Source organism: Psammomys obesus, unplaced genomic scaffold (genome assembly GCF_907164565.1).
Source record: "Psammomys obesus unplaced genomic scaffold, mPsaObe1.curated_primary_1811, whole genome shotgun sequence".
Lineage (NCBI taxonomy): Eukaryota > Metazoa > Chordata > Mammalia > Rodentia > Muridae > Psammomys > Psammomys obesus.
This window is the reverse complement of record NW_026596134.1, coordinates 8,362,243-8,387,668: the sequence shown is the minus strand read 5'-3', so window position 1 is coordinate 8,387,668 and position 25,426 is coordinate 8,362,243. Positions and strand designations below refer to the sequence as shown.

General features: G+C 41.6%; 1 protein-coding gene across 5 annotated transcripts in view; it reads left to right on the top strand.

Annotated features, from left to right (window-relative positions):
- Positions 1-1,411: 1,411 nt before the first annotated feature.
- Positions 1,412-25,426, top strand: part of Ppp4r4 (protein phosphatase 4 regulatory subunit 4) — a 95,341-nt gene continuing 71,326 nt past the window's right edge. For 4 of the 5 annotated variants that reach the window (XR_008718476.1, XM_055593050.1, XM_055593048.1 and 1 more), the window contains exons 1-2: positions 1,412-1,685; positions 3,037-3,110. Coding sequence is in view for 3 of the 5 variants with exons in the window: in XM_055593050.1 (XP_055449025.1) it covers positions 1,563-1,685; positions 3,037-3,110 (197 nt within the window). In the remaining 2 variants the exon portion in view is untranslated. Of the gene's footprint in view, positions 1,686-3,036; positions 3,111-25,426 lie in introns of those variants that run through there. The other variant, XM_055593051.1, reaches the window with a different exon arrangement.

The window sequence follows — 25,426 nt, the reverse complement described above, 5'->3', positions numbered from 1 at the left end:
GCATCCTTTTGTCTCTAGCTCTTACAGGGGTCACAGGCTCATGCTACTTATCTATCTATCTATCTATCTATCTATCTATCTATCTATCTATCTGGATGCTGGGATTCGAATTTCTTTCTTTCTTTTTGGTTTTTCAAGACAAGTCTTCTCTGTGTAGCCTTGGCTGTCCTGGATTTGCTTTGTAGATCAGACTGACCTTGAACACACAGAGATCTGCTTGCCTCTGCACCACTGAGTGCCAGGAGTGCACTGAGTTAATTTCTTTAAGATTGCATGGCAAATGCTCTTACTCATTGAGCCATCTCATCAGGCACCTCCACCCCATGTATGTGCATGGAGTGTGGAAGTCATAGCACAACTTGTAGGGGTCAGTTTTTTCCTTTCACTAAGTGTGTCCAATGGATGGAACTCATTGTCAGGTGTAGCAGCAACCCCCTTTACCTACTGATGCGTCTTGATATCACACTCCCTTCATCTTTTAAAAAGATGTATATGGTGTCTTGCCTACACATTTAACTGTGCATGTGTGTGTATTGTCCAAGAGGTCAAAAGAGGGCATCAGATATTATGGAGTTTCAGAGGTTATTAGCCACCATGTGGGTGCTGGGAAATGAACCTATGTCCTCTGGAAGAGAAGCCAGGGTTCTTAACAACCGAGCCATCTCTTCATCCCTCCCCTGCCTTATTCTTACTAGAACCAAATGTAAGCGAGTCAACGTGCTCCCCTAAAGCAAGCTCCCAGTTCCCTAAGAAGAGCTGCACTCATCACAACCTGAAGGTCCAAGTTTCATCTCAGGGATGCCTGTAGCCTCTGTTAGTAAAGCCTTATTGATTTTTCAAGATTTAGTTTAAGTCTCTCTTCTAGTAGCCCGTTTGGGACTTTTCCCTTCCCCCAGCATCTGTGCTGCAGGATTGTATTTCCATACACCTGTGTCCTATCCCCAGGCACACAGTGTGCACTGATAGCCCCATTTAGCCACTCAGTGGTGCCCTAGACCGGGAGCCCAGGTAGCAGGGGCTTGTCTGCATCAGCAGACGGCTAGCAGGACAGAGCAGCCACCAAATAACCAAAGTTACTCTGACAGGTGTAGGAGAGCCCAGCCCACCTCCGTCTTCCCCCGCTTCGCTCTCATTGGCTCAGGGTGCCTGCGCCCATTCCCCGCCCCTAGCTCGCCTCTTGGCTGCCTGGGGACACGGCCAGCTCTGCGCACGCGCTGAGGGGTGGGGCGAGGGCCCAGGGAGCCCGACGGGGGCGTGTCGTTGCGCGGCAGTTGCGTCCTACGGCGCGCGCAGCCCCCGGGCGGGGGCGGGGTTGAGGCGGCCCCCTGCCCTGGTCCCGCCCCCTCCGCGCGCCCCGCCCCCTCCGCGCGCCCCGCCCCCTCGGTTCTCTGTAGTCAGGCTCCAGCCGCGCTCGAGCTCTCGCCGCCTGCGGCCTCTCGCTCCGCTTCCCCGCGGCCGAGAGCGGGACTAGAGAGTCCTTCTGGTGGGCGGCGCGGGGCTGCGCGCGTCCGGCATCCCGGGGCCGCTCAGGCCGGCCGGCGAGGGAGCCCCCTCGGCGGTCCATGCATCCGCCGCCGCCCGCCGCCGGCGCCGCGATGGATTTCGGGCAGAACAGCCTGTTCGGCTACATGGAGGACCTGCAGGAACTCACCATCATCGAGAGGCCGGTCCGCCGGAGCCTCAAGGTGCGCAGGACCGAGAGACGCTCCCCTCAGGGCTGCCCGCCCGCCCCGGCGGCGTCCGACGGCCCCTAGGCGCTCCAGCGCCAGCCGCCGTGTCACCTCAGCTGCTTCAGAGCCTCAGTCCCCGCCGCAGCCGACGGTCGGCCTGTCCCTGTCCCCTGACTGAAGCCAGACCCTTACCCTGGACTGGAGCTAGCCCTGGCTCCTCACGGAGGCTAGTCCCTTCCTCTGGAGCCAGCTGGGTCCCTTGACTGCGGTCAGCTCTGCCTCCGAACTGAAATCAGCCCCATCTCCTGACTGGAATCAGCCCTGTCCCCCGACTTGGTCCCCCGACTGCGGCCAGCCCTGCTCCCCACCCGGCTCCGGCCTCCCCCGCGAACGGCCAAGCCACTGTTCTCGGGGCCAGCCTCGGTGTGTCCCTCAGCCGCAGGCGGCTTCTCAGTCCGTGGTGCTGTCCCACGTCCCGGTCACTGGCCCACCCTCGGTTCACACAGCCCTAGCTCCATCTCTCACCCGGATATCCCAGGTCCCATCAGTTCAAGGTCCTCCCCAACCTCTGCATCTGACGAAGCTTGGGTCTCCCTGTGCAGCATAGCCTCCCTTCATCTACCACAGAGAGGCACCCTTCTCAGAGTCATCCTAGTTCAGGCTTTCAAAGCCTCTTTCAACCCTTTGCTCCCATCCTGAGTCACCATGCATCCTTTCCCAGCCAGGCCCTCCAGGACTGTAGGATCCCGAGGGTGGGACCCTGCTTCCCAGCCCCCTAGGGGGAGTCACCCTTCTGTTTGTCCCCCCACCTCCACTGGCTCTCCAACCCCGCAGAGTCATCTTCCCGGCCTTCCTAGACTCCAACCCTCACCCTCACAGATGGCAAACCTAGTTTAAGTACCCCTTTCCTACCCTTCTGGCCAGTCCCTCATTAGCTCTCTGGAACCTTTGGTTTCCTTTTGGTTTGACTTCATTCAGTTCCCAACTGGAGCTCCAAAGCTTGTCCTTTTCACTCCTGTTCAACTCCCCTTTAAAGCATTTCCTGGTGTGGAAAATGCTGTAGCGTCTTGGGGTATTCTCTTGGAGATCAAAATATATGACTATATGTATATATATTCACATGTATGCAAATGAAGTTGATTCCATTGAGGGACTGCAGTCTAATAAGCTGAGTAAAGACAGTTCCCCCTGCCAGCACCCAACAGGAGAGCTTTGGGTTTGATATAATGTAGAAGAACCATCAGATTCTGGATTAGTTGTCATTGCTATGACTGTGAAACTTTTTCACCAATAGGGTCTGCGAGGGTCTTTGGGAGGCAAGAGTGACCAATGTTTGTATGCCTAATTTGCATTTTATACTTGGCAGACACCAGAAGAAATAGAAAGATTGACAGTTGATGAAGACCTCAGTGATATTGACAGGGCTGTTTATCTGCTCAGGTATGTCTCAGTCTTTCTGTCAATTTGCCGCCCTTTGCAAACATGAGCTGTTTGTGAAATGTTGTGTTTCGATTGTTGGTGTGTTCACACTTCCTCTCCTGCTTGAAAAGGGTACTTTTGATGCATCATAGTTATGTTAGGAATTACGTTAGGTTTGGGCTTATGAATGTGAGAACTGAAATCAAAGAACAAACCTAATTTAAAGAACATTGCCTAGAGGAGGAAAAGCAAAACAACTAATGATTTGAGTTGAGTTACATCCTTTTGAAATTACTTTCCAACTTTGGTCATGCACGAGTCAGTTAAGATAGATCAGATTTAAGGGTATCCAGTAATTATTTTTTTACTTTATTGTAGAGTATGACTATTGCATTTTATTTACTATAGGAAACATTCACAACTGTGGATTTGTGCTCAGGATATAGCGATGTGAGCTTTATATTGCCTGAGAGATCCTTTTTTTTTTTTTTTTTAAATTAAATTGAGGCTACTGTGTAAGTTTCACACCGTCTCAGAGGCTTTACAGAATAGCTTAAGATAAATGCTTATGTTGTTGCTATCCACACAGCTGATGATTCCACATTAGAGCAAACACAAAAGTCTCCAGTTGGGTGCTGGGGCCAGGCATGACTGGCTTTACTCTTCTAATTTATATGCTGCAGTACCTTCCCGGAGTCAACTCCATATGCATATATGAACATAACAATACAAATGTTTTGAATAATTTAAAAAGGTAAATATGTTGATGAAAAATCATCAGAAAACTTCAAGGGCAAATTGTATATATTTAAACCTGTATATATACATATATACTTTTTCTTTTGGTAAATTAGTCATTTTTGCTGTTTGGAATCAGATTTTGAAAACTGCTGTTATCTCCTATGTTGTCTATTTTCTTTGCTTATGTCTACTTTACTAGCTTCAGGTGCTGTCCAGCTTCTTATTCTGTTGTTGATTATAGATCATATTTCTAGTCCCATGATATTCATTGAATGATTGTGTAAAATTTCTTCTTTAAGACTCTTTCTTCTTTTCCTCAAATTCAGGGCCTTGCCCATGTTAAGAAAATTGTTTACCACTGAACTGTCTCTTCAGTCTCCCTCCAGTAGTTTTCTTAGTTCTTATCTTCCTGGTGCCGCCTAGAGTTTCTGTTCTTCCTTTGTATCAATATACTTTCCATTTGGAGAGGGTTGATCATGGTCTTCAATAATTATTCCAAACAAAAACCAAATGAAACAGATAAACCAACCAAACAACAAACAAAAACAAGTAAGCAAGCAAAGCAAAGTGAAGGTGGGCTTGGTGGCCAGCCATGTAATCTGAAGGCTGATGCAGAAGAATTGCTGAGGGTTCAAAGACAGCCTGGACTACATAGAGAATGCCAGGGCAACCAGTGTTTCATAATGAACCCTTTCCTGCCAATTGACTTTCACCATAATTCTTCTTCTGCAGGTGAACAGACAGTTAGAGAATATAGGATGAATTTCTTTTGATATGTAGCAGTTAATGACTGAAGATAAGTTTTGCTTATTCCTATGGCATACTTTGTTTTCTTTTAGTGCAAACCCTGGCTTATAATCGGGAAACAGAGAGTCTTGCTCTACTTACTGCTGACAGCAGACACCTCATTCTAGATGTCATTTGATAACCCCACCCCCCTTTGGCTACAGGACTAAGTTGTCTTTCTTTTATTCAGATACAGAACATACGTTTCTTTTGGTTCTGGAACTTTACAAAGGTCTTAAGAGACAGGTGTCCTCCCCACCTCCTTTTCAGAGAAGAGAGTTTAAAAAGAGATCACCTATCTCCTTTAGTTTCTTATGGCTTGCCTACCTGTAAGAAGGCTTTCGAGGTGCCTGGGAAGGAGAACACTAGTTCGCTTGTGTGTGGGTTAACCTGCCAAGTTCTTCTTTTGTATTGCTACCCTCTTACCACCTCCTGGGGCAGGTGGAGTTTCTTTTTCAGACCTGTCTCTGTAGAGGTTATGGCAGAATTGCCTGAAGGGTTCTTTCTTCTCTAGGATTCAGGGAAGGGGATTGGGCTGTCTCATAGATGGATTCAAACTGCCTCAGTTAAAGCTTTCCTTTAACTCTTGGAATGAGTTTTTTTATTTTAAATAATTTATTCCTTTAAAAATTGTTTTTCACAATAGTCTATCACCCAACAGGGCCTTCTGTCTTTTTCCTCTGTAGATTATTTTCAGGTGTAAGTTTGAGTGCTTTACTTTTCCTAGTGTTAGATATGTGAATTTACTACGTTTTTTGTGTTAGATTTCCTTCTTTAGTTCTCTTATTGTGTGTATCAAAGCTTTCGGAATCCTTTACAGATATTTACTTTATGTATACGAATGTTTCCTTGTATGTATGTCTGTGTACCACGTGCAGTCAGTGCCTGAAGTGGAGCCCCAGTCCTCTGGAAGAACAGCCAATAATCTTAATCAGTGACCGTCTCTTCATCCCCCAATTCTTAGAATATTAATAACATTAAATTAGAATTCATCCAAATGTGTAAACATCAGCAGGCAGAGCTTTACATTAATAGAGGTTCTCAGAGCACTTAAATTGAATCCCTCATCCAATGACAAATAAATGCATCATATATTACTTTAGTCTGAAAGTATGGCAGGTCCGTTATCATTGCCATTTTAGCAGAAACTTTAGAACATTACGATGCTTGAAGATTTAACACAGATGATTTTGTGGTTTTGCATAAATATGATGCTGATAGACCCATCTGTGGCATTTAGCACCAAAGCAAAACAGCTTTCTCAATAGTCACAGCTTGTGTCTTAGTCAAACTCAGATTACAGCATCTTTTTCCTGGTCTCTGTCTTCTGTGTGGTTTTGGCATGTATTTTAGGAATGTACTTAAATATGTGAATAATTTTATTAGAGGAGAGTCTAAGTATATATACTGTATTTTCACTCATAATTCTCTAATTGTTTCCTAGATAATCCTAGACCCTTAGGCATTTAAAATCCTTGGTAAGTGTGACTCTCTTAGCTGTGCATTGTGACACTCTGTTTGGTCCTGACTTTTTAAAATGGCTTTACTGAACCACGTTTCACATTCCATATGGTTTTCTTTTAAAGTGAACAGTTAGCGGTTTTCATGTATTCACAAAACTGGGCAACTAACACCGCTATCAATTTTAGAATATTTTCATCCTTCAGCTTTTGGGAGTTCCTTCCTAATTTGCTGTCTGTCTCCATGTACCTGTTTATTCTGGCATTCTTATAAATGGGATGGCATATGATGTGGCCTTGGTGTCTGACTTCTTTTACTCAGCAAAATGTTGCCAAAGTTCATGGTAGATTATCGTCATTCCTTTGTATAGTGTAAATAGTGTTCTACTGCGCGGGCATATTATAGTCCCCCACTAACTACAGGAGCTCTGTCTCAGGACCCCCTGCTGGGTGCTGAACTGCGGAGTCCTGAGCCCTGAGAGCTAACACGTTTACTGTTGTTACCAAGCATACACCACACACTATGGCCATAACTCTTGTAGTTTGAGATTAGACAGAAAGTAAGTACATACATTTTTTCTTTCTTCACCATTTTACAGAACCTTCTTTTCTACCATATGTTTTAGCAACTTTAATATGCAGTTCTTTTTTTTTTTTTCTTATCGAAAAGTTCACCTCCTCACTTAAAGGAAGCACTTCATGGCTTCTCTCTGGCATATCCAAATTGCAAGCACTTACTAGCCCTGCATTATGACCATTACTAAGAAGGAGTACACACACGTGCGTGCACACACACACACACACACACACACACACACACACACACACACTCTTCTGTATTGGAGGGTGTTGCAAGAAGAGAAATCTTACCATTCTTGCAGAAATGGCATGTTGAAAAAGCAGACGGTGCTCTTAACCACTGAGCCATCTCTCCAGCCTGTCCCTGTACTTTCAATGAGTCTAAGAGGTCTTTTTTTTTTTTTTTTTTAATTGCTGAGGTGACATCCCTTGTGAAATTGATGTCCAACCCATTTACTCTTTTACATAGAAGTTTCAGGACTCCGCATATTCACTGTTTGGCTAGGATCATTGTTTCTGTATTAAGAAGGAGTTGTAGATTGAGCTCAGCTGTTTGTCTTCTACCATTGCTCAGGGAAATGACTTTAGTTCTCAGCAAACTCTGAATTTTCTGTTTTGGAAAAGTTCTAGGTGTCTGAATATACCAGGCTTGAAAATGATTTTCTCTTTTCCCTTGTCTTCTGTCCTGAGGACAACCACAGGAGGCAACTGCTTTCTTTTCCCTATATCCTGAAGCTTCAGGAAGCTCTCTCTGTGAATCAAAAACAGAGCAGTCTAATGGGATCATCTGGAAAAGCTTAAAAATAAAAAGTGAACTATTTTCATTATTGTAAAAGTGACCCATATAATGTCATTGGAGAAGCCTGGAGTTTACTCGCATGCTGCTGCTGGGAGAGAGCTGGGCGAGCTTTCATCTTTAAGTGTAGCTATTTTATTACTTACTAAAATACTTAGACATTTCTATAATAAAACATCATGGAATTATTTAAAATAAATGATTATATACATTTGAATACATAGGCCAAGTCATGTAACTGTAATGCAGCTATAATAAACATATGTAAGTTTTACATACATGTATATATTTTCACAAATAGCTAATCCATACTTTTGGAACGTAGGCAAGGATTGAATTTTATCCTGAATAATAAACCAATGAATTCCCTGTAAACCTTTGGAATTGTATTTCTTAGCTTGAAGCCCTAAGTTGAAATTAACAGTGGTTTCCTTGTGTTCACATCAAGAATTAATATTTACGGCTGGAACATGGCTCAGGGTTTCTCTGTGCAGCCTCTCAGTTAAGAGAACTGTCTGCTCTTCCAGAGGTCCTGAGTTTAATTCCCAACAACCACATGGTGGCTCATAACCATGTATAATGGGATCTGATGCCCTTTGTTGGCATGCAGGAATGCATGCAAATAGAGCAGTTATGTACAGAAATAAATAAATCTTTTATAGAAAGAATCAGTATTTACTATACAAGTGATAAAAATCAAGCAGTAAAACCATTGAACAAGCTCTAGTAACCATTTAAATCTGTATCTCCTTTGATAGGGACATTTAAGTTAGAATAGTATCTTTCATGGGCCATGTTGGCCATCAAGGCAGGAGGCAGGGAGAAAATGCTGAGCCATATAGTTTCTCAGTTTCTGTTTCTGCTGTATCCTCATAAGACTCTGGTATATGATAGTTACATCAGAATTGTTGAATGTCTTATGCCCATCTTGATCACATGCCTCATAATGTAATCTTCCTTCTAATCAGAGACATCAATAAGGGGAGAAATTTGTAGTGCAGCTAGCAGTTATTTTATAATGAATCTTACTAATTTAAACTGAATCATAGCAAATATTTATCAAGCATTTCATGCCAGGCTTCTCCTCAGAAATGAATGGGGATCCAGACATGGTGCTGCAGCCTGTAATCCCAATCTGTAATCTGGAAGCAGAAGCAGGGGGATCTCTGTGCATTTTATGCCAGCCTGGTCTACAAAGTGAATCCAAGACAGTCAAGGCTACACAGAGAAACCATGTCTTGAAAAACCAAAAAAGAAATGAAAGAAAGAAAGGAAGAAAGGAAGGAAGGAAGGAAGAAAGAAAGAAATGGGGGTGTCTTAATAAATACCTGTCTTCAAGGAAGTTTAGGAAGCAAATGAATTTTACAGATTTTTAATGGCATAGAAGTGATCCCTAATTCACAAGTATTTTTATCACTGAGAGTTGGTCATATGTGGAGATTGAGACTTACTCACTTTGATGGAACTTGGGCAAATTGTGTCCCTTCTCTTAGCCCAAGTCCAATCTAATTCTTAGATTAGAATATAACTAATTTAAGTAGGAATATTAATACTTACGTTGTGGGATAGGAGAAAGGATTAGAGGAAATGAATGGAGATGGCGTTGAATTCATAGACAGTTGTGTGTTCAGCAAAACGTGATTTTTTTCATTTCTTTTTTTTATTAATTACAGTTTATTCACTTTGTATACTCCCCATAAACCCCTCCCTTCTCCCCTGCCGGTCCCACCTTCCCTCCCCCTTCTTCACACATGTCCCTCCCCAAGTCCATTGATAGGGGAGGTCCTCCTCTCCTTCCTTCTGATCTTAGTCTATCAGATCACATCAGGAATGGCTGCATTGTCATTTTCTGTGGCCTGGTATGGCTGCTTTCACCTCAGGGATTTTTTACTGTCCTTTCAAATCCCTGCTTTCAGGGCACAACACATTTCACTTTTGACACAGAGGGAAGTTTCCATGCAGAAACTTTATGTAGTAAGTGTTTTCGCTCCGGATTTCTAAGCAGAATATCAAAGTCCTCCAACAATTTTATGAAAATAACTTTATCGTTGTATGCTTCAAATAAATTAAGCATATAGTTTGATAATTTTGAAAAGTAGATCCCTTGTATGACCAGTATATAGTCAACATATAGAATATTTATAGTGGTGTCCTTTTGCAGTTAATCCATCCCCTTCCCCTAGGCAACCACTGATGCTTTTTTTTTCCTTCTGACTGTTGATCAGCTTTACTTGTTCTAGAATGTAGATGTGTTTTCATACCTCTTGGATAAGTACTTTAGAACAGAATGCAGTGAGTCATCGGCAAGATTACTTTGTCATTTTAATAGCTTTATTGAGATGTAATTGACATCCAGTAAGCTGTACACATTTAAAAAGTGAAATCTGGTGAGTATTTACTTTTGTACTTACCTGTGAAACTATTATGATCAGGTAATAAGCATATTAGTCATCCACAAAAGTTACTTTGTATTCCTTTGCCATCATTTTTACCTGTCTCTCAGCTCCTCCTCCACTCAGCACAACTGTTGATCTGTTCCCTAATACCAAGGGTTAGTTTTCAGTTTCAGGTACTGAATACTAAATTCAGGACATGAATAGTGAAGTTACTTACTCTTCCATCCACCTTTCTTTATTCAGTATAATTATTCTGAAGTTCATAATTTTCATGTATGATTTCTCATTTTATGTATGTGAGACATTTGTTTTTGCATTCATCAGTTGATGAACATTTGGGTAATTTTGGGTAGTTTGGGAAATTTGTGTAGTTTTTGAGTATTAAAAATAAGTGAGTATCGACATTAATTTATAAATATGTGAATTAAGCACGGCAGCACATGCTGTGATCCTCAATGTAGGAAGTAAACTCAGGAGGATCAGGAGTTCAAGGACAGCCTCAGCTCCATAGTGAGTTTCAGGTTAGCTTGAGATACCTGAGACCCTGTTTCAGATGTGTATGTGTGCATAGTGTATGCTTTCCTTGCTCACTATCAAACATCTAGAAGTGTCTGTATGTGGTGACACACGCCTTTAATCTGAGCATTTGGGAGGTAGAGGCAGGTGGATCTCTGTGAATTAGAGGCCAGCCTGGTCTACAGAGCAAATCCTAGAAGTGGAGTGACTGGGTTTTATGTGGGGTCCATATTTATATTTTTATGAAATAGTAAACTACTCTGGACTGATGGACCATTTCATGTCAAAGTGTATAAGCAGTCTCTTTAATTTTAAGCCATGCTAGTGTGTATGTAATGACTTTTCATAATAGTCATAATTTGGATTTCCCAAAGGCCAGTGGCAGACATCTGTGTTTATGAAGCAGCCATAGCAATCTTTTTTTTTTTTTTTTTTTGGATGTGTTTGTTTGAACCTTTGCTCACCATTGGATAGCCTTTCCAAGTGTTTTCTTCCAGCTGGTGACTTGCCTCTTGATTTTCTTAAGTGTATCTTTTGAAAAGTAAAGCCTTTTAATTTGGTTAAGGCATAGGCTAGTGATGTTTTTCTTTATAGTTAGTACTTTCTATGTCTTATTTAGGAGATATTTGCCTGACAGGTCACCAAGATCTTTTCCTTTTTTTTTTTTAAATATAGGTTTTAAGAGTTTAGCTTTTACATTTTAGATCTATGTTCCATTTTCAGCTGAAGTTTGTAAATGCTACAAAGATTGGAGATAATATTTTTTACAATACGGATTTAGCAAGGGCCAATTTGCTTTTATAAAATCAGGCATTTGACTTCTGTTTCTGTCATCAAAGCTCTTTAGTTGTTTCGCCTCCTGGTTCTCCTGCTGGTGTCCAAGTAATAGGCTGAGGCCAGAAGGACCTATCCTTTTGATTCTAAGATAAGGAGATTGGACAACAGTTCCACATTTCAACCACAAGGTGGTGCTAATAGAGATGCTTGTTGGGTGAAACTCCAAGATGGACAGCTTCAGTGCCAAAGTGGACAGGAAAAAGCCTACTAAGCTTCAGCCCTACACAGAGAATTTTAGGCAGCTGAGGAAAGCTGGGATCAGGGGAGGTGGTCTTCCCCAGGGAAGAGCACAACAATGCGTTGTCCAGTGCCAAACTGTCAGCCCTGAAACTACATGCAAATAACATTGTATGGACTTAACAGGTTATATTTAGGAATACATATACAACATATGCAACAACAATTAGTGTAAAGAGAGGCCATGGATTTTAAGGAGAACGGGAAGGAGCATATGGGAGAATTTGGAGGGAGAAAAAGGCAGAAGTGTTGTAATTATAATTTCAAAAATAAAGCCGGGCGTGGTGGTGCATGCCTTTGATCCCAGCACTCAGGGAGGCAGGGGCAGCTGTGGACCGATGAGAGTTCAAGGCCAGCCTGATCTACAAAGTGAGTCAAGGACAACCAAGGATACACAGAGAAACCCTGTCTCAAAAAGGCCCCCTCCAAAAAAACAAAAACAAAAACAAAAACAAAAACAAACCCCTGAAAATAAAAGGGTCATGTTTAAGGCAGCCATTCATAATCCAGATAGTTGCTCTGTTTCATTATGTATTGGATTACATAATATAATCAAGCCATAAATGCCATAAATATCTCATTTTAATAAGCTGGAAAATTTGATTTTGAATTTTTAAGTTTTAAATTATTTTTAAAAGGTTTTACAAATTATGGATATGTTTTAGCAATATTTGGGGCAGAATGAATTCTAGGTAGCATGTAGATGTTTATATATGTAAGTATAAAAATGAGACTGAGGAGTTAAAAACCTGACGAAGTGAAAACTATTACAGGAGTTCTTAACTTCTTTGAGATTTTTATTTTATGTGTATAGGTGTTTTGCCTGCATGTATGTCCGTGTACTGTGTGCATGCCTGGTGCCTCAGAGGTCAGAAAGGGGCATCTGATGCTCTGAAACTGAAATTACAGACGGCTGTAAGCTGCTATGTGGGTGCTGGGAATTGAACCTTTCTTCTGAAAGAACAGTCAATACTGTAACCTGTGGGCCAGCTCTCCAGCCTATCACAGAAATTCTTCTGTAATAGATTATAAACTGGATTTGTCTGAATATAAGATCATGAGATCTTTAATTAAGGTTTATAAACTATGTGTGCTTATTACAGTTGTTTATTGGTGTGATCAAACACCATGACCAAGCAACTTGGGGAGGAAAGGGCTTATTTCACTCACAGTTCCATACAACAGTTCATTATTAAAAACAGTGAGGGCAGGAACTCAAGCAGAGCAAAAGCCTGGAGGCAGGAGCTGGCACAGAAGCTATGGAGTGGCTGCTGCTTATTGGCTTGGTCCTCATGGCTTGCTCAGCTTGCTTTCTTGTAGCACCCAGGACCACCAACCCAGGGATGACACCAACCCCAGTGGGCTGGGATCTCCCTCATCAATCACCAATTAAGAAAATATCCTTCAGCTGGATCTATAGAGGCCTTTTACTCAACTGAAGTTCCCTCTTATTAGATAACTCTAGCTCAGTGGTTCCCAATCTCCCCAATGCTGCAATCCTTTAACACAATTCCTCATGTTGAGGTGACCCTCAGCCATAAAATTATTTTTGTTGCTACTTTATAATTGTAAATTTTCTACTGTTATGAATCATAATGTAAATATCTGTGTTTTCTGATGGTCTTAGGCGACCCCTGTAAAAGGTTGTTTGACCCCTCCAAAGGGCCTGTAGCCCACAGGTTGAGAACCATTGCTCTAGCTAATGTCAAGTTGACATAAAATTAGTCAGTACAACTATGAACTATATTTGCTTGAAAATTGGATAGTCTCAAAGAGAAAAAGGATTCACCAAAAGGGCGGCTTAGACATGTTATGGGGGAGGGTTCCTGTTGTTACACTGTGATGATGGGTAGGATATGGTTTTTGATATGGGTGCACAGCAGATTCTGCTTGTATCATGATGGCTTGCATTCTTATATGCTTCTGGACTATATTTGCTAGTGTTTTTTTTGAGGACCTCTCTCCACTTTCTACGTACATGTATGTGTATATGTGCATGTATGTACATTCATGTGGAGGCCAGAGGTTGATGGTATCAAGTCTTAATTGTTCTACATCTTAGTTTTGAGGTAGAGTCTATCACTAAACCTGGAGCTTGTAGACTTGGCTGGCCTGGCTGGCCAGAGAGAAGCCGGACTCCCCTGTATGCACCGCTCCAGACATGGGCTGCCAGGCAGCTTTTACTTGGGCTGGGGGTCAAACTCAAGTCTTCTTGCTTGCCACACAAGCACTTTCCCACTGAGCCATCTCCCCATCCCCTAGGACTTTCCCTCCATGTTAATGAGAGGCCATGGTCTGTAGTTTCCCTTTCTTGTGATGTGTTTGACAACTTGTGATGTGCTTTCCTACTTCTTGTTTGGCTGTAATACTCAAAGTATATTGAGAAGGGGCTTCTTGTTTCTGGATGCAGTTATATAGAAATGGTGCTCTAGCCTTAAGTGCTACATAGATTTTTTTTTTAAATTAAGCCACGTGGCATTGAAACTTTCTTTTCTTTTCTTCTTCTTCTTTTTTTTTTTTTTTAAGTTTTTGTTTTCTTAGTAAAACCTGCAGAGTTCTCTAGTAAGAAGGGCTATTTGCACTGTCTATTTCTTCTTGAATGAATTTTGTTTGTTTGTGAAGTGCTTGCTCTGCTTTATCTAAGTTATGAAGGCCAGGTTATGCTGTGCTGATGTTTCGTACTGTCCTCTCAGTGTTAGTGGCTGGTAGTGCAGTCTCTTTGATTTCTGAGATTGGTGCTTTGTGTCTTCATGCTTTTCCCTTGTCAGCATAGCTGGAGCTTTATCAACCAGCTTTTGATTTGACAACTTCGTCTATGACTTCGCTGTTTTCAGCTTTATTAACTTTTGCTCTACTTTCTACTGTTTCTTTCCTTCTTGTTTTGCATTTAGTTTTTCTTCTGTTCCTTGTACAAAATAAGGTGGCTGCAGTGGTAGGCCATGTGATTTTATGTGTGGTCCATTGGTGGCACAAAGGTCCTCATGCTATACTGCTGAATCCTTGCTACAGTACACATATGAGGCAATAGATATGTTAATTAGCTTTATTCAGGTAACCACTCCACAATGTGTACATTTTTCAAGGCAGCCTAATGGCTCTTTCTCTCTCTTTTTTTTTCTCTCTCTCTCTCTCTCTGTGTGTGTGTGTATGATTGTAAGCTGTCAATTTACAAGGTAAGACCTCACTATATATCTTGAATATGCATAAATTTTGTCTGTTATTCCTCAGTGAAGCTTAAAATCCCCCTTTTTATGGACTACCTTTAATATTAGTACTTCATATATTATTAAAAGAAATGGTAGACTTGCATAAAGTAGTTGCTTTCCTATGAGAAATATCAAGAAGAAAATTGACTTTCTCATAAGGAAAACATGCAGGTGTGAAATGATTTATTTAGGAAATCATGAAAGATATTAGAGGACCAACAAATAACTCTTTTAATCAGATTCTTGCATTGTGGAAATTACACTTTCACCTGACAATTGGATGACTTTGAATGAGTTCCATAGTTGCATTCTTTACTGTCTCAAAGTGAGGACCATGAGGGAGGTTATTTGTGTTTCTAAATCCCCATTTAACTCTTGCATTCTATCATGTTCTATTGTATCTTGTCCTTCATGTTACAGATGGTTGGCTGAAGGTCTCTTTGTTCTTTTTGGGTAGAAATCATGAGTGGGGGAGAGGAGCAGCTCCCATAGTGTTGATACCCCTGAGCTCTTGAGTGCCAGAGGCTTACAAGCCAGCTTTCAAACCTAGAACCCATGGCTTTACAGCCTTGAGAACTAGGCACTCATGGCTCAAGCTTTCTAGGCAGAGACTTGTAGCTTGGTGCTCAGGTCAGTGGTTTACTGCTTTGGGCTGTGAGTGTTGTGTGCCTGTGGCTCCTGGCACCCCACCCAGCAGCTAGTTTTGCAGTCCTTGAGCTTGCTTCCTTCCCATTGGCAGCCCTATGGATGCCTCTTTCAGCAACTCTGGCTGCATCCTCCACTCTGTGGTCTCTCTCATTCTGCAGTCCTGTATTGTCATATTCCTCAGCCTGTGATCCTTGTCACTCTCTGGAACTCAAGCCGCCTTCTAACTGCTGAATGAGTAGCATGGTCTGGCATCTTTTGGAAGTCATTCTGTAGCAAGTTTTAGTTGTTGCTTCGGGGTGCTTGAGGCTGAAAGCCTAAGGTTTCATCTATTTTTGGTATTACTAGCTCAGTTTATTCTACCTGTAGTAAAAACCTCAAATAGGCAATACAAGTTTATTTGGGAGAAACCTTTATTGAAGTCTACCATTGTAATGCAGGGACCAGTGCACCAGAGAGAAGCCAGTGGAATCAGTCTGCAAAGAGTAAAAGACAGCATGTTTACACAGCCATAGAGACCTGGCGTGCCTGTGAACAGCCTTTCACCAAACACAGTCTTACTTCCCAGTGCCTGGCTATTAGTCCTGGTCTATGGATCGCATGCTTTACACGCACACCAAGCACAAGTCTATAAGTGAGAACCACAGGCCTTCTGGTGAGTCAGTGAGGAGGTGCTCCGTCCCCATCCTAAGTGAGGTCAGCAGCAGGGAGGATGAGCCCATGTAGGCTTACTGCCACTGCATGTCATCTGGAATGGTTGTTTCTGAGCAAAGCCTCCTGAAACAGAAGCGAGGACTTTAGCAGCAGCTGAGGTGGAGTTTCCTCAGAACAGTCACAGAGAGTTCAAAGCAGCCAGCTGCCATGAGGACAGTTCAGTTGATTTACATTTACCCTCATATGTGTGCATGTACACATGTACATGTCATAGCACACATGTGACAGAGGACAGCTTGTGAGAATGGGTCTCTCCTTCTCCTGTGTGGTTCCTAGGGCTTGAACTTAGGTTTTTAGGTTTGGCAGGAAGCACCTTAACCTGCAGAACCATACAACTGGCCCAGAAGGGACTTGATTGTCAAGCTTTAGGCAACCAGGTACAAGGTTTTGTAAGCTGTCGATCAAGTGGCTTTCTGACACACGTCCCCTGATAGCTTTAGACCACTTAAAAACATCAAAGGGTTGGAGAGATGACTGAGTGGTTAAAAGCACTTACTACTTTGGTAGAGGCCCTGGTTTGAGTCTTAGCACCCACATGGTGACTCACAGATGTCTGCTACTCCAATTCCAGGGTATGTTATGTCCTCTTCTGGCACTGCACACGTGTGTTACACATGCATACATGCAGGGAAAACTTCACATACATAAAATAAAAATATTTTAAAAACCATCGAAAGAGGCTTACAATAATGACTGCATCAAACTGACATTCTTTAAAAAAGTTAGCCTAAATTGATTTTACCAAGTAAGGGGTTTTCTGTACATGGATAGAATGTAGTTTAATATTTCCCTATTACTTTTTCTTATCCCACCTCTTTTGTCAACAAATATCCTGAATAGTTTCATTTTTGCTTTCAGGTTTCCCACCTCCTAGGTTGCACATGTGAGACATGCAGTACCTGTCTTTGTGGAATAGTTTTATTTCACTAACATGACAATTTGTGATTCTTTCCATTTCCCTGCCAAGAACATAATTTAATCTTTCTTTATGGCCTTATGTATATAATACATATATGTCATATATATATGTATATATTTTAAACATATACACATGTTTAATTTTTTCATCCATCCATCCATTGATGGGCGCTAGGCTGAGTCTCTAACTTGGGTATTGTTAGCCATGTGTCCTGAAGTATGGATTTTCTGTTCTCCACAGTAGCTGACTTCAGTTCTTTCGGGTATATGTACAGTAAAGGAAATTCACATTCCTCACAGTACCTAACAACCCACCAGCCCAAAGCCATGGGAGAGGGGTTGGGTACCTCTGATGTGTCTCATTGGCATTAGGGAGAAAGAGTCCTTTTTCCACATAGCTTTTAGAGTCAGAGTCAAGGTCCCTTTAAGTGTTAAAACTGATTTGTTTGTCTTACATTTCTTCCAACTCAGTGCTTTTTTATCCAGTGTATCAGGCAGATAAGCAGGCAGGAACTATTACCTGTTATTGGACTCTCTGTGTGGGTCATATTAGCCACGCTGGATTTTAATCATCATCTTTATGATATCATTTCCAAATCTGGACTGTAGATAGCTGTCTCTGACTTTTTTTTTTTTCTCTGAGCTTCTGGCCAAGATACTTTACTGGCACTTTGGTGGTGTACTTCTACAAGGCATCCTTTAGAATGTCTCACTGGCCTTCCAAATGTGAAATTGAATTCAATACTTTTAAATCTAAATGTGTTCACTTGTTATTGAAGCCTGACTACCTGTTTAAATAATTTCAATTGTTTGCTCTTCCTTTCCCATCAGTACTCTGTGCCCAGCCACTAATTGCTGCCTAAAAAGTCTATGTTAGGCGTAAAGCATTACTAGATTGTGCTGGAGGATTGAGATCAGTGCCTGGTACCCAGTAGTTCCGAGTAAGTACTTCCTGCAAGATGGACCCCATCAGTCCACTTGTCTTCTGAAGGTTCAGTAACTGCATCTTTTCTTCTTCCTGCAGGAAGCTTTCTTATAAATGCCAGGCTTCGGGTCTCTGTCTTCCAAGTGTTGTTTGCCATTTTATTTATTTTTTTTTCCTGAGTTTCTCTCTTTAATCATCCTGTAGGGGCACAGGTCATTTCAACCCTGCACTTAATCAAATAGTTGTACTAAGCAGGGCTTTCAAATACAGTTGTGACTATGTCATCCTATCTTTTTGGAGTAGCATCTACTTCACTTGTCTCCTTACTGTTTAGGATTAAGTAAACTATGTAGATTGTTCAGGCCAGGAAAAGAGAGGACGTTCTTTATGCTATATAGTTAATATTCTTATCATGGGAATCTATCTTCTAATTGAATTTTGAGCTTTTTGATGGCTGCATTTAGGTACTAGGCTAGTGACAATATTTTAAGAATATAGATTGATAGAATATAGATTCATTGTAATTGCTGGGGACCAAACCCAGGGTTCCTTATATGCAAGGCAAACACTGTGCCACTGAGCTACCTCCCTATCCCTAGCCTAACCTATTGTAACCTTGTGGCATTGGCAGGGGGTTCGTAAACTAGAGCATGTAGCCTCATTTTGAGACACTTAATATAATGTTTCTGCATTTTCCCTTCCTCCTTCTGTTCTTTGTTTGTTTGTTTCTTTCTTTGTTGTTTGTTTCTTTTTTTCTTTCTTTCTTGATAGAGTCTCACTGTATAGTCCAGACTAGCCCTGAATTTATATCTTTCTTATTCTCTCTGATGCTTGAAATTATAGGTACATGCTACCATGCTCTGCCCTCCCTCCTCAGACACATACACACATACATCAACCTTCCTTCCTTGATTGTCTCAAATTGATTATCGCTTTGTGTTTTCTCCCACAGTAGGGGGAAGCTTGCTGCATAGCTTAGCAAGAGTGGAATGAATAAAATGAAAGGATGGGTTTGATCTTGGCTATACATTTAGTCTGTATTTGTTATTCTCTTGCAGCTGTGACAAAACACATAGTAGTGACTCAGTGAAAGAAGACTTTATTTTGAGTTGTGGTTCAGGGGGATGGTGAGGGTAGAGTAGTGGATAGCTCCATTTGTTGGTCAGGGAACTTGTGGCATATGGTAGTACCTGTGAGCAGAGGTAAATGGGCTGTAACTCTCAAAGACTGGCCCCTATCTCTCCACACCTGCCACCCAGGCTCCATCTCCTAGATCTCCGAGGCCTCACCAAATAGCACCCCATCTGGGGCCAGGGGTCCCAGCATGTACCTGCACACATCCACACACCCAGCCGTAGCAGAGGCTGTGTGGTGCAGTGATTGGCAGTGTGGTTTTGAGTTGTGCAGGATGGATAGCTTTAGAACCTTATCTTCCCAAAGAGAAAATAGAGTGTAGCCGGCGATACTGTCTATCCACTTGCTAAGATTATTGATAAATTAGCCACTGGGAAAGTAAGCATGTGTTTATTAGCACAGGCTTGGCATGTAGTACACCCCTATTTTATCTCAGTATTAGGGGGAGAAGCAAAGAAATAATGCTGTTGGTGAAAGTGTAACGGACATAGTAGTGAGGGTAAGGTTAGCATAAAAGAAGGAAGGCTAGGGGGAATGCCAGTGTTAGAAACTGGAGATTCCAGAGCTGGGGATTAGAATTGTATTGAGAGGGAAACCAGTCTTTCCCATGGACAAATGCAACGTCAAAAGATCTGGCCAGGAAGTCTGTCCACAGAGTTTAAGATTCTGGACATGGTAATACAATCCAGCCTTTGACAATAGGAGTGGAACGCTGATGTGAAATAGAGGCAAGTAAGTATTTGCCATGTGCCCCTGTGCCGGGCATGGGAGCGTGTAAGATCTGGGCAAAATACCCTTGTATAGAGAAGGTTGGGAACTGCCCGTTGGTCACTTAGTCACCTGAATGATGTTTGCTATCATAGCAGAGGAAGTGGCAGCAGTGACAATCAACTTTATCATAGTAACAAATGCTCAGGTTTTCATTGGCTTAATGTATCACCAAAGAGGTATTTTAAAATAGGTGCATCTCCCAAGGGAAAGCAAATAATTAGTAACACCAATTTAGAATTTGAAAGAGCTGTCCTACATCCATTTATTTAGACTTATAATTTCTCCTCTTCCCTTTTAAATCTCTAGTGTACAAGTTAACCTAGTTCTTTTCAGTGTTTGAGAAATGGCATGCTGAGTGGTCTTAGAGTGAATTGTTTGCATTCTTTTTTCTTTGCCTTTGAGACATTTTTGCAGTTTTATTTCGTATAAATGACTAATAACAGTTGCATGCTTATGTATGGTTTTTTTTTTCCACTTAGGATTGTGTTTCTGAGATTAGACATGGAGGATGCTGGACTTATTTATTGACAAAGCAGCACTCCATTCTATACATAGGGCTTCTGTACATATCAGTTCTACTATTGGACATTTGCAATGTTCAGACAACTTTTTCTTGGCACCAAAAGAGTGCTGCTGTTAGTGTGACTTTTCACGCAGCAACTACACGGTAAAAACTGTTAGATGATGGCTACTTCCCTTCCCAAGAGTCTTGACACACAGGTTGAGAACCACTTTCTTAGAGGCATATTTTGACCAAAAATAATTAATAATTTAAAACTAAAAAGATTTCTCATCTTATCAGGAAACATGTTTTCTAACATCTTATTAGGAAACCGTTTCCATATTAAACTGAGGTTGAAATGAAAATGTTTGCATTCTTTTTGTTTCTGAATGAGTATCCTAAAAAGGAGCTTGCCCTAGAGACTAGGGCAGAAGGGAGCCATGGGGCAGCCCATGAATATTCTTCCTTCTTGGTTTTCTTTTTTTTTAAATTTTTTATTAATTACACTTTATTCATTTTGTATCCCCCCATAAGCCCCTCCCTCCTCCCCTGCCGATCCCACCCTCCCTCCCCTTTCTGCATGCATGCCACTCCCCAAGTCCACTGATAGGGGAGGTTCTCCTCTCCTTTCTGATCTTAGTCTATCAGTTCTCATCAAAATTGGCTGCATTATCCTCTACCGTGGCCTGGTAAGGCTGCTCCCCCCTCAGGGGGAGGTGATCAAAGAGCAGACCAATCAGATTATGTCAGAGGCAGTCCTTCTTCCCATTACTATGTAACCCACTTGGACACTGAACTGCCATGGGCTACATCTGTGCACGAGTTCTAGGTTATCTCCACGAATAGTCCTTGGTGGGAGTATGAGTCTCTGGGAAGTTCCCTGTGTTCAAATTATCTTGTTCTGTTGCTCTGCTTGTGGAGTTCCCGACCCCTCCAGCTCTTACTATTTCCCACTTCTTACATAAAATTCCATTCACTCTGCCCATCAGTTGGCCATCAGGCTCAGCATCTGCTTTGACAGTCTATACTGCAGAGGCTTTCAGAGGCCCTCTGTGGCAGGTTTCAAGGTTGTTTCCTGTTTTCTTCTGGCTTTCAGAGGCCCTCTGTAGCAGGTTCCGAGGTTGTTTCCTATTTTCTTTTTCTTCTGATGTCCATCCTCTTTGCCTTTCAGGATGGGGATTGAACATTTTAGTTAGGGTCCTCTCTTTTGCTTAGTTTGTTTAGATGTACAGATTTTAGTGGGTTTATTCTATGTTGTATGTTTATATGAGTGAGTATATTCCATGCGTGTCTTTTTGCTTCTGGGACAACTCACTCAGGATGATCCTTTCCAGGTCCCACCATTTACCTGCAAATTTCATGATTTCCTTATTTTTCATTGCTGAGTAGTACTCCATTGTATAGATGTACCACAGTTTCTGCATCCATTCTTCAGTTGAGGGGCATCTGGGTTGTTTCCAGCTTCTGGCTATTACAAATAAAGCTGCTACAAACATGGTTGAACAAATGTCCTTGTTGTGTACTTGCGCCTCTTTTGGGTATATGCCTAGGAGTGGTATGGCTGGATCTTGAGGAAGCGCTATTCCTAGTTGTCTGAGAAAGCACCAGATTGATTTCCAGAGTGGTTGTACCAGTTTACATCCCCACCAGCAGTGGAGAAGGGTTCCCCTTTCTCCACAACCTCTCCAGCATGTGTTGTCCCTTGAGTTTTTCATCTTGGCCATTCTGATGGGTGTAAGGTGAAATCTCAGGGTTGTTTTGATTTGCATTTCCCTAATGGCCAATGAAGTTGAGCATTTCTTTAAGTGCTTCTCTGCCATTCGATATTCCTCTACAGAGAATTCTCTCTTTAGCTCTGTACCCCATTTTTTAACTGGATTACTTGATTTGTTGCTGTTTAACTTCTTGAGTTCTTTATATATACTGGATATTAGCCCTCTGTCAGATAAAGGGTTGATGAAAATCCTTTCCCAATCTGTAGGCAGTCGTTTTGTTTTGACAACAGTGTCCTTTGCTTTACAGAAGCTTTTCAGTTTCATGAGGTCCCATTTATTGATTGTTTCTCTTAGTGTCTGTGCTGTTGGTGTTCTGTTCAGGAAGTTGTCTCCTGAACCAATGAGTTGACGGCTCTTCCCCACTTTTTCTTCTAAAAGGTTTAGTGTGTCTGGTTTTATATTGAGGTCTTTGATCCACTTGGACTTTAGTTTTGTGCAAGGTGATAAGTATGGATCTATTTTCATTTTTCTACATGTAGACATCCAGTTAGACCAGCACCATTTGTTGAAGATGCTATCTTTTTTCCATTGTATGGTTTTGGCATCTTTGTCAAAGACCAGGTGTCCATAAGTGTGTGGGTTTATTTCAGAGTCTTTTGTTCGATTCCATTGATCCACCATTCTGTTTCTATGCCAATACCATGATCCCTTTTCTAGACAATTTCAGTTTGTGTCAAGTTGCAAAATCTAACTAATACTAACCTTATAAAATTATTATTATTTTTAATTAAAAAAATCTACCATGGTGGCTCTCTATGCATGGTCTTGCAGACCATAGCATCAGTATCACCATGTTCCTGTGAACAATCAGGGCCAAAGGCCTCAGCAAGACCTATGAAACCAGAGATTCTGGAGGTTGGGCTCAGCTTTCCCAAGTGCTCCAAGATGATTCTCAAACCTGCTGAATTTGAGAGCCAGTTCTCTAGCATGCTGGGCTTCCCATGTATTTCTTGAAGTCAGGACCAGTGTATTTCTACTAAGCTGAGCACGCAGCTTAAACTGTGAAATGACTGTTGTGGCTAAGCAGTTATCTAACACTGCTATTCACATTACTCAGCTAATAGTTGCTTTGTCTAAACCAGAATTTCCTGAGTAATTCTTGTTGCTGTTGAGAGTTGGATGTTCTTCATTGTGGTAAGCTGTCTTACTCACTGTAGGATGTTTAGCGGCCTCCTGGATGATACCTGTTGGGTAACAGTATATTGTGATGGTGAGAGATGTCGTTATACATTGATGTCTAGACCCCACAGAGGGACAGGTAGGAGGGGGGAGTTTGCTGACACCTGACCACTGACTATCCTAGTTCCCTGTTAACTGTTGATGCACACCATGTTATCTATGCTGTATTTTGTCTTTTTGGTGAGAGAAGAGCCAGGTATTAATTGATTATAGAAATTTAGTCTTGGTGTTGTTAGCAATTCTGAGAATTATAGTTTAGGGTCACCTTCCTTTTTCCCATTTATTTTCTATGTATAGTAAGCAGTGTTAGCCTTTGAAACATTACTGCTTTGTTAATGTTGTATTCTTATCCAAATCAATGACAGCATGATTTTCCATTACATAACTTGTTTGCTTCACTTGGATACTCAAATAATTTCAGTTCAATAGTTTATCTAAGTCGTGACTGTACTATATTAATTTCTTAGCAATGTAGTATGCTCTTTCAATTGTTTTAGTATTTTAGAAAAATTACTTATTAACTTATGCATTGGTGTTTTACTTGTGTGTATATCTGTGCACCAGATATGTGCTTGGTGCCTGTGAAGATCAGAAGAGGGCATCAGGTTCCTTGGAAATGGAGTTGCAGATAGATATGAGCCACCATGTGGGTGCTGGGAATCTTAGCTGTGTCCTCTGCAAGAGCAGCCAATGAGTGCTGTTAATCAGTGAGCCATCTGTCCAGCCGTAATTAAAAGTTTTAAGTATTTACTTAATCTTTTACCATGATGCATATGTGGAGTCAGAGGACAACCTTGTGGAGTTAGTTTTCGTCTTTCACCTGTTCTTTCTTTCTTTCTTTCTTTCTTTCTTTCTTTCTTTCTTTCTTTCTTTCTTTCTTTCTTTCTTTCTTTCTTTCCTCTCTTTCTTTTCTCTCTTTCTCTCTCACTCTTTCCTTTCTTTTCTTTTCTTTTTCCTGTTCCAGGAATTGAAGTGAGGTTCTCAGGCTTAGAGACAAGTGCCTTTACCTTTGAGCCATTTGGCCAGCCTTTAAAACAAAAGGTTTCCTACATGTGTATAGTGTATTCTGATTACTCACCCTCTCTCCCCTCTTCACACAGATCTCTTCCATGTTCATGACTTTTAAAAGTTCTGTTTGTGTCCCTCTGAGTTGAACCCGGACGGTCTGTGTGACAATGGGTTTAAACGATCCACCAGAGTCTCCTTGACTCAAAACTGGGCACACAACTGGATGCTGTGCCTCCCTTCTCTCAGAATGTTAGTTGCCAGTAGTTCAGCAGTAAGTGCTGGATGGGCCCTGTGAGCCCCTTCTCACCCATAGCTCTCTGTGGGTAGGGCCAGTCTTATCTAGGCCCAGTCCTCTTCTCTTAGTCATTATTTCATTACTGTGAAGAGACATCCCAACCAAGGCACCTCTTATAAGAGAAAATATTTAACTGGGAGCTTGCCTACAGTTTCAGAGGCTTAAATCCTTTATCATCATGCCGGAGAGCGTGTGGTAGACAAGTGTGGTGCTAGAAAGTGGCTAAGAGCTACATACTGATTCATGGGGCAGGAGAGAGAGAAGGAGATGATAGATAGATAGATAGATAGATAGATAGATAGATAGATAGATAGATAGGGACAGAGACAGAGACTGAGCCTTGTATGGTCCACCCCCAGTGACACACTTCCTCTAAGAAGGTCACACCTCCTCATCCAGTACCACTTCCTGGTGACTAAGCATTCAAGTATATGAGCCTAGGGGAGCCATTCTTTTTCAAACCGCCACAGCCAGTTAAAAAAGTATTTTTAACTTAGAAATGAAATCCCTTGCTTGGTTTTCATCTTTAGATTCCTCCGATCAGCATGTTGTCCCTTTGTTGTCTATCTTCTGTTACTTTCTCTCATAACCTTTTTACTTTCAAATTTTTATTTTTCTATTTAAATGTCTCCCATTTTTTTTCTTCAGCAGTGATTGTTTCATTCACCCTCTTTTCTAATTCAGTCATTTTCAAAATTTCTGCTGAGTTCTATCACCTCAGTTCTATGTTTTCCTAATTAATGATGACTGTGATCTTTTTATTCCTTATGCATTTTCTTTTGTGGACATTAGTAGGTTAGAGTTATATGTTTTGTGGGCTCTTTCTCTTGTGGTGATAAGGACTATTAGTCTTTGCCTTACATTTCCTTTAAACACACACACACACACACACACACACACACACACACACACACACA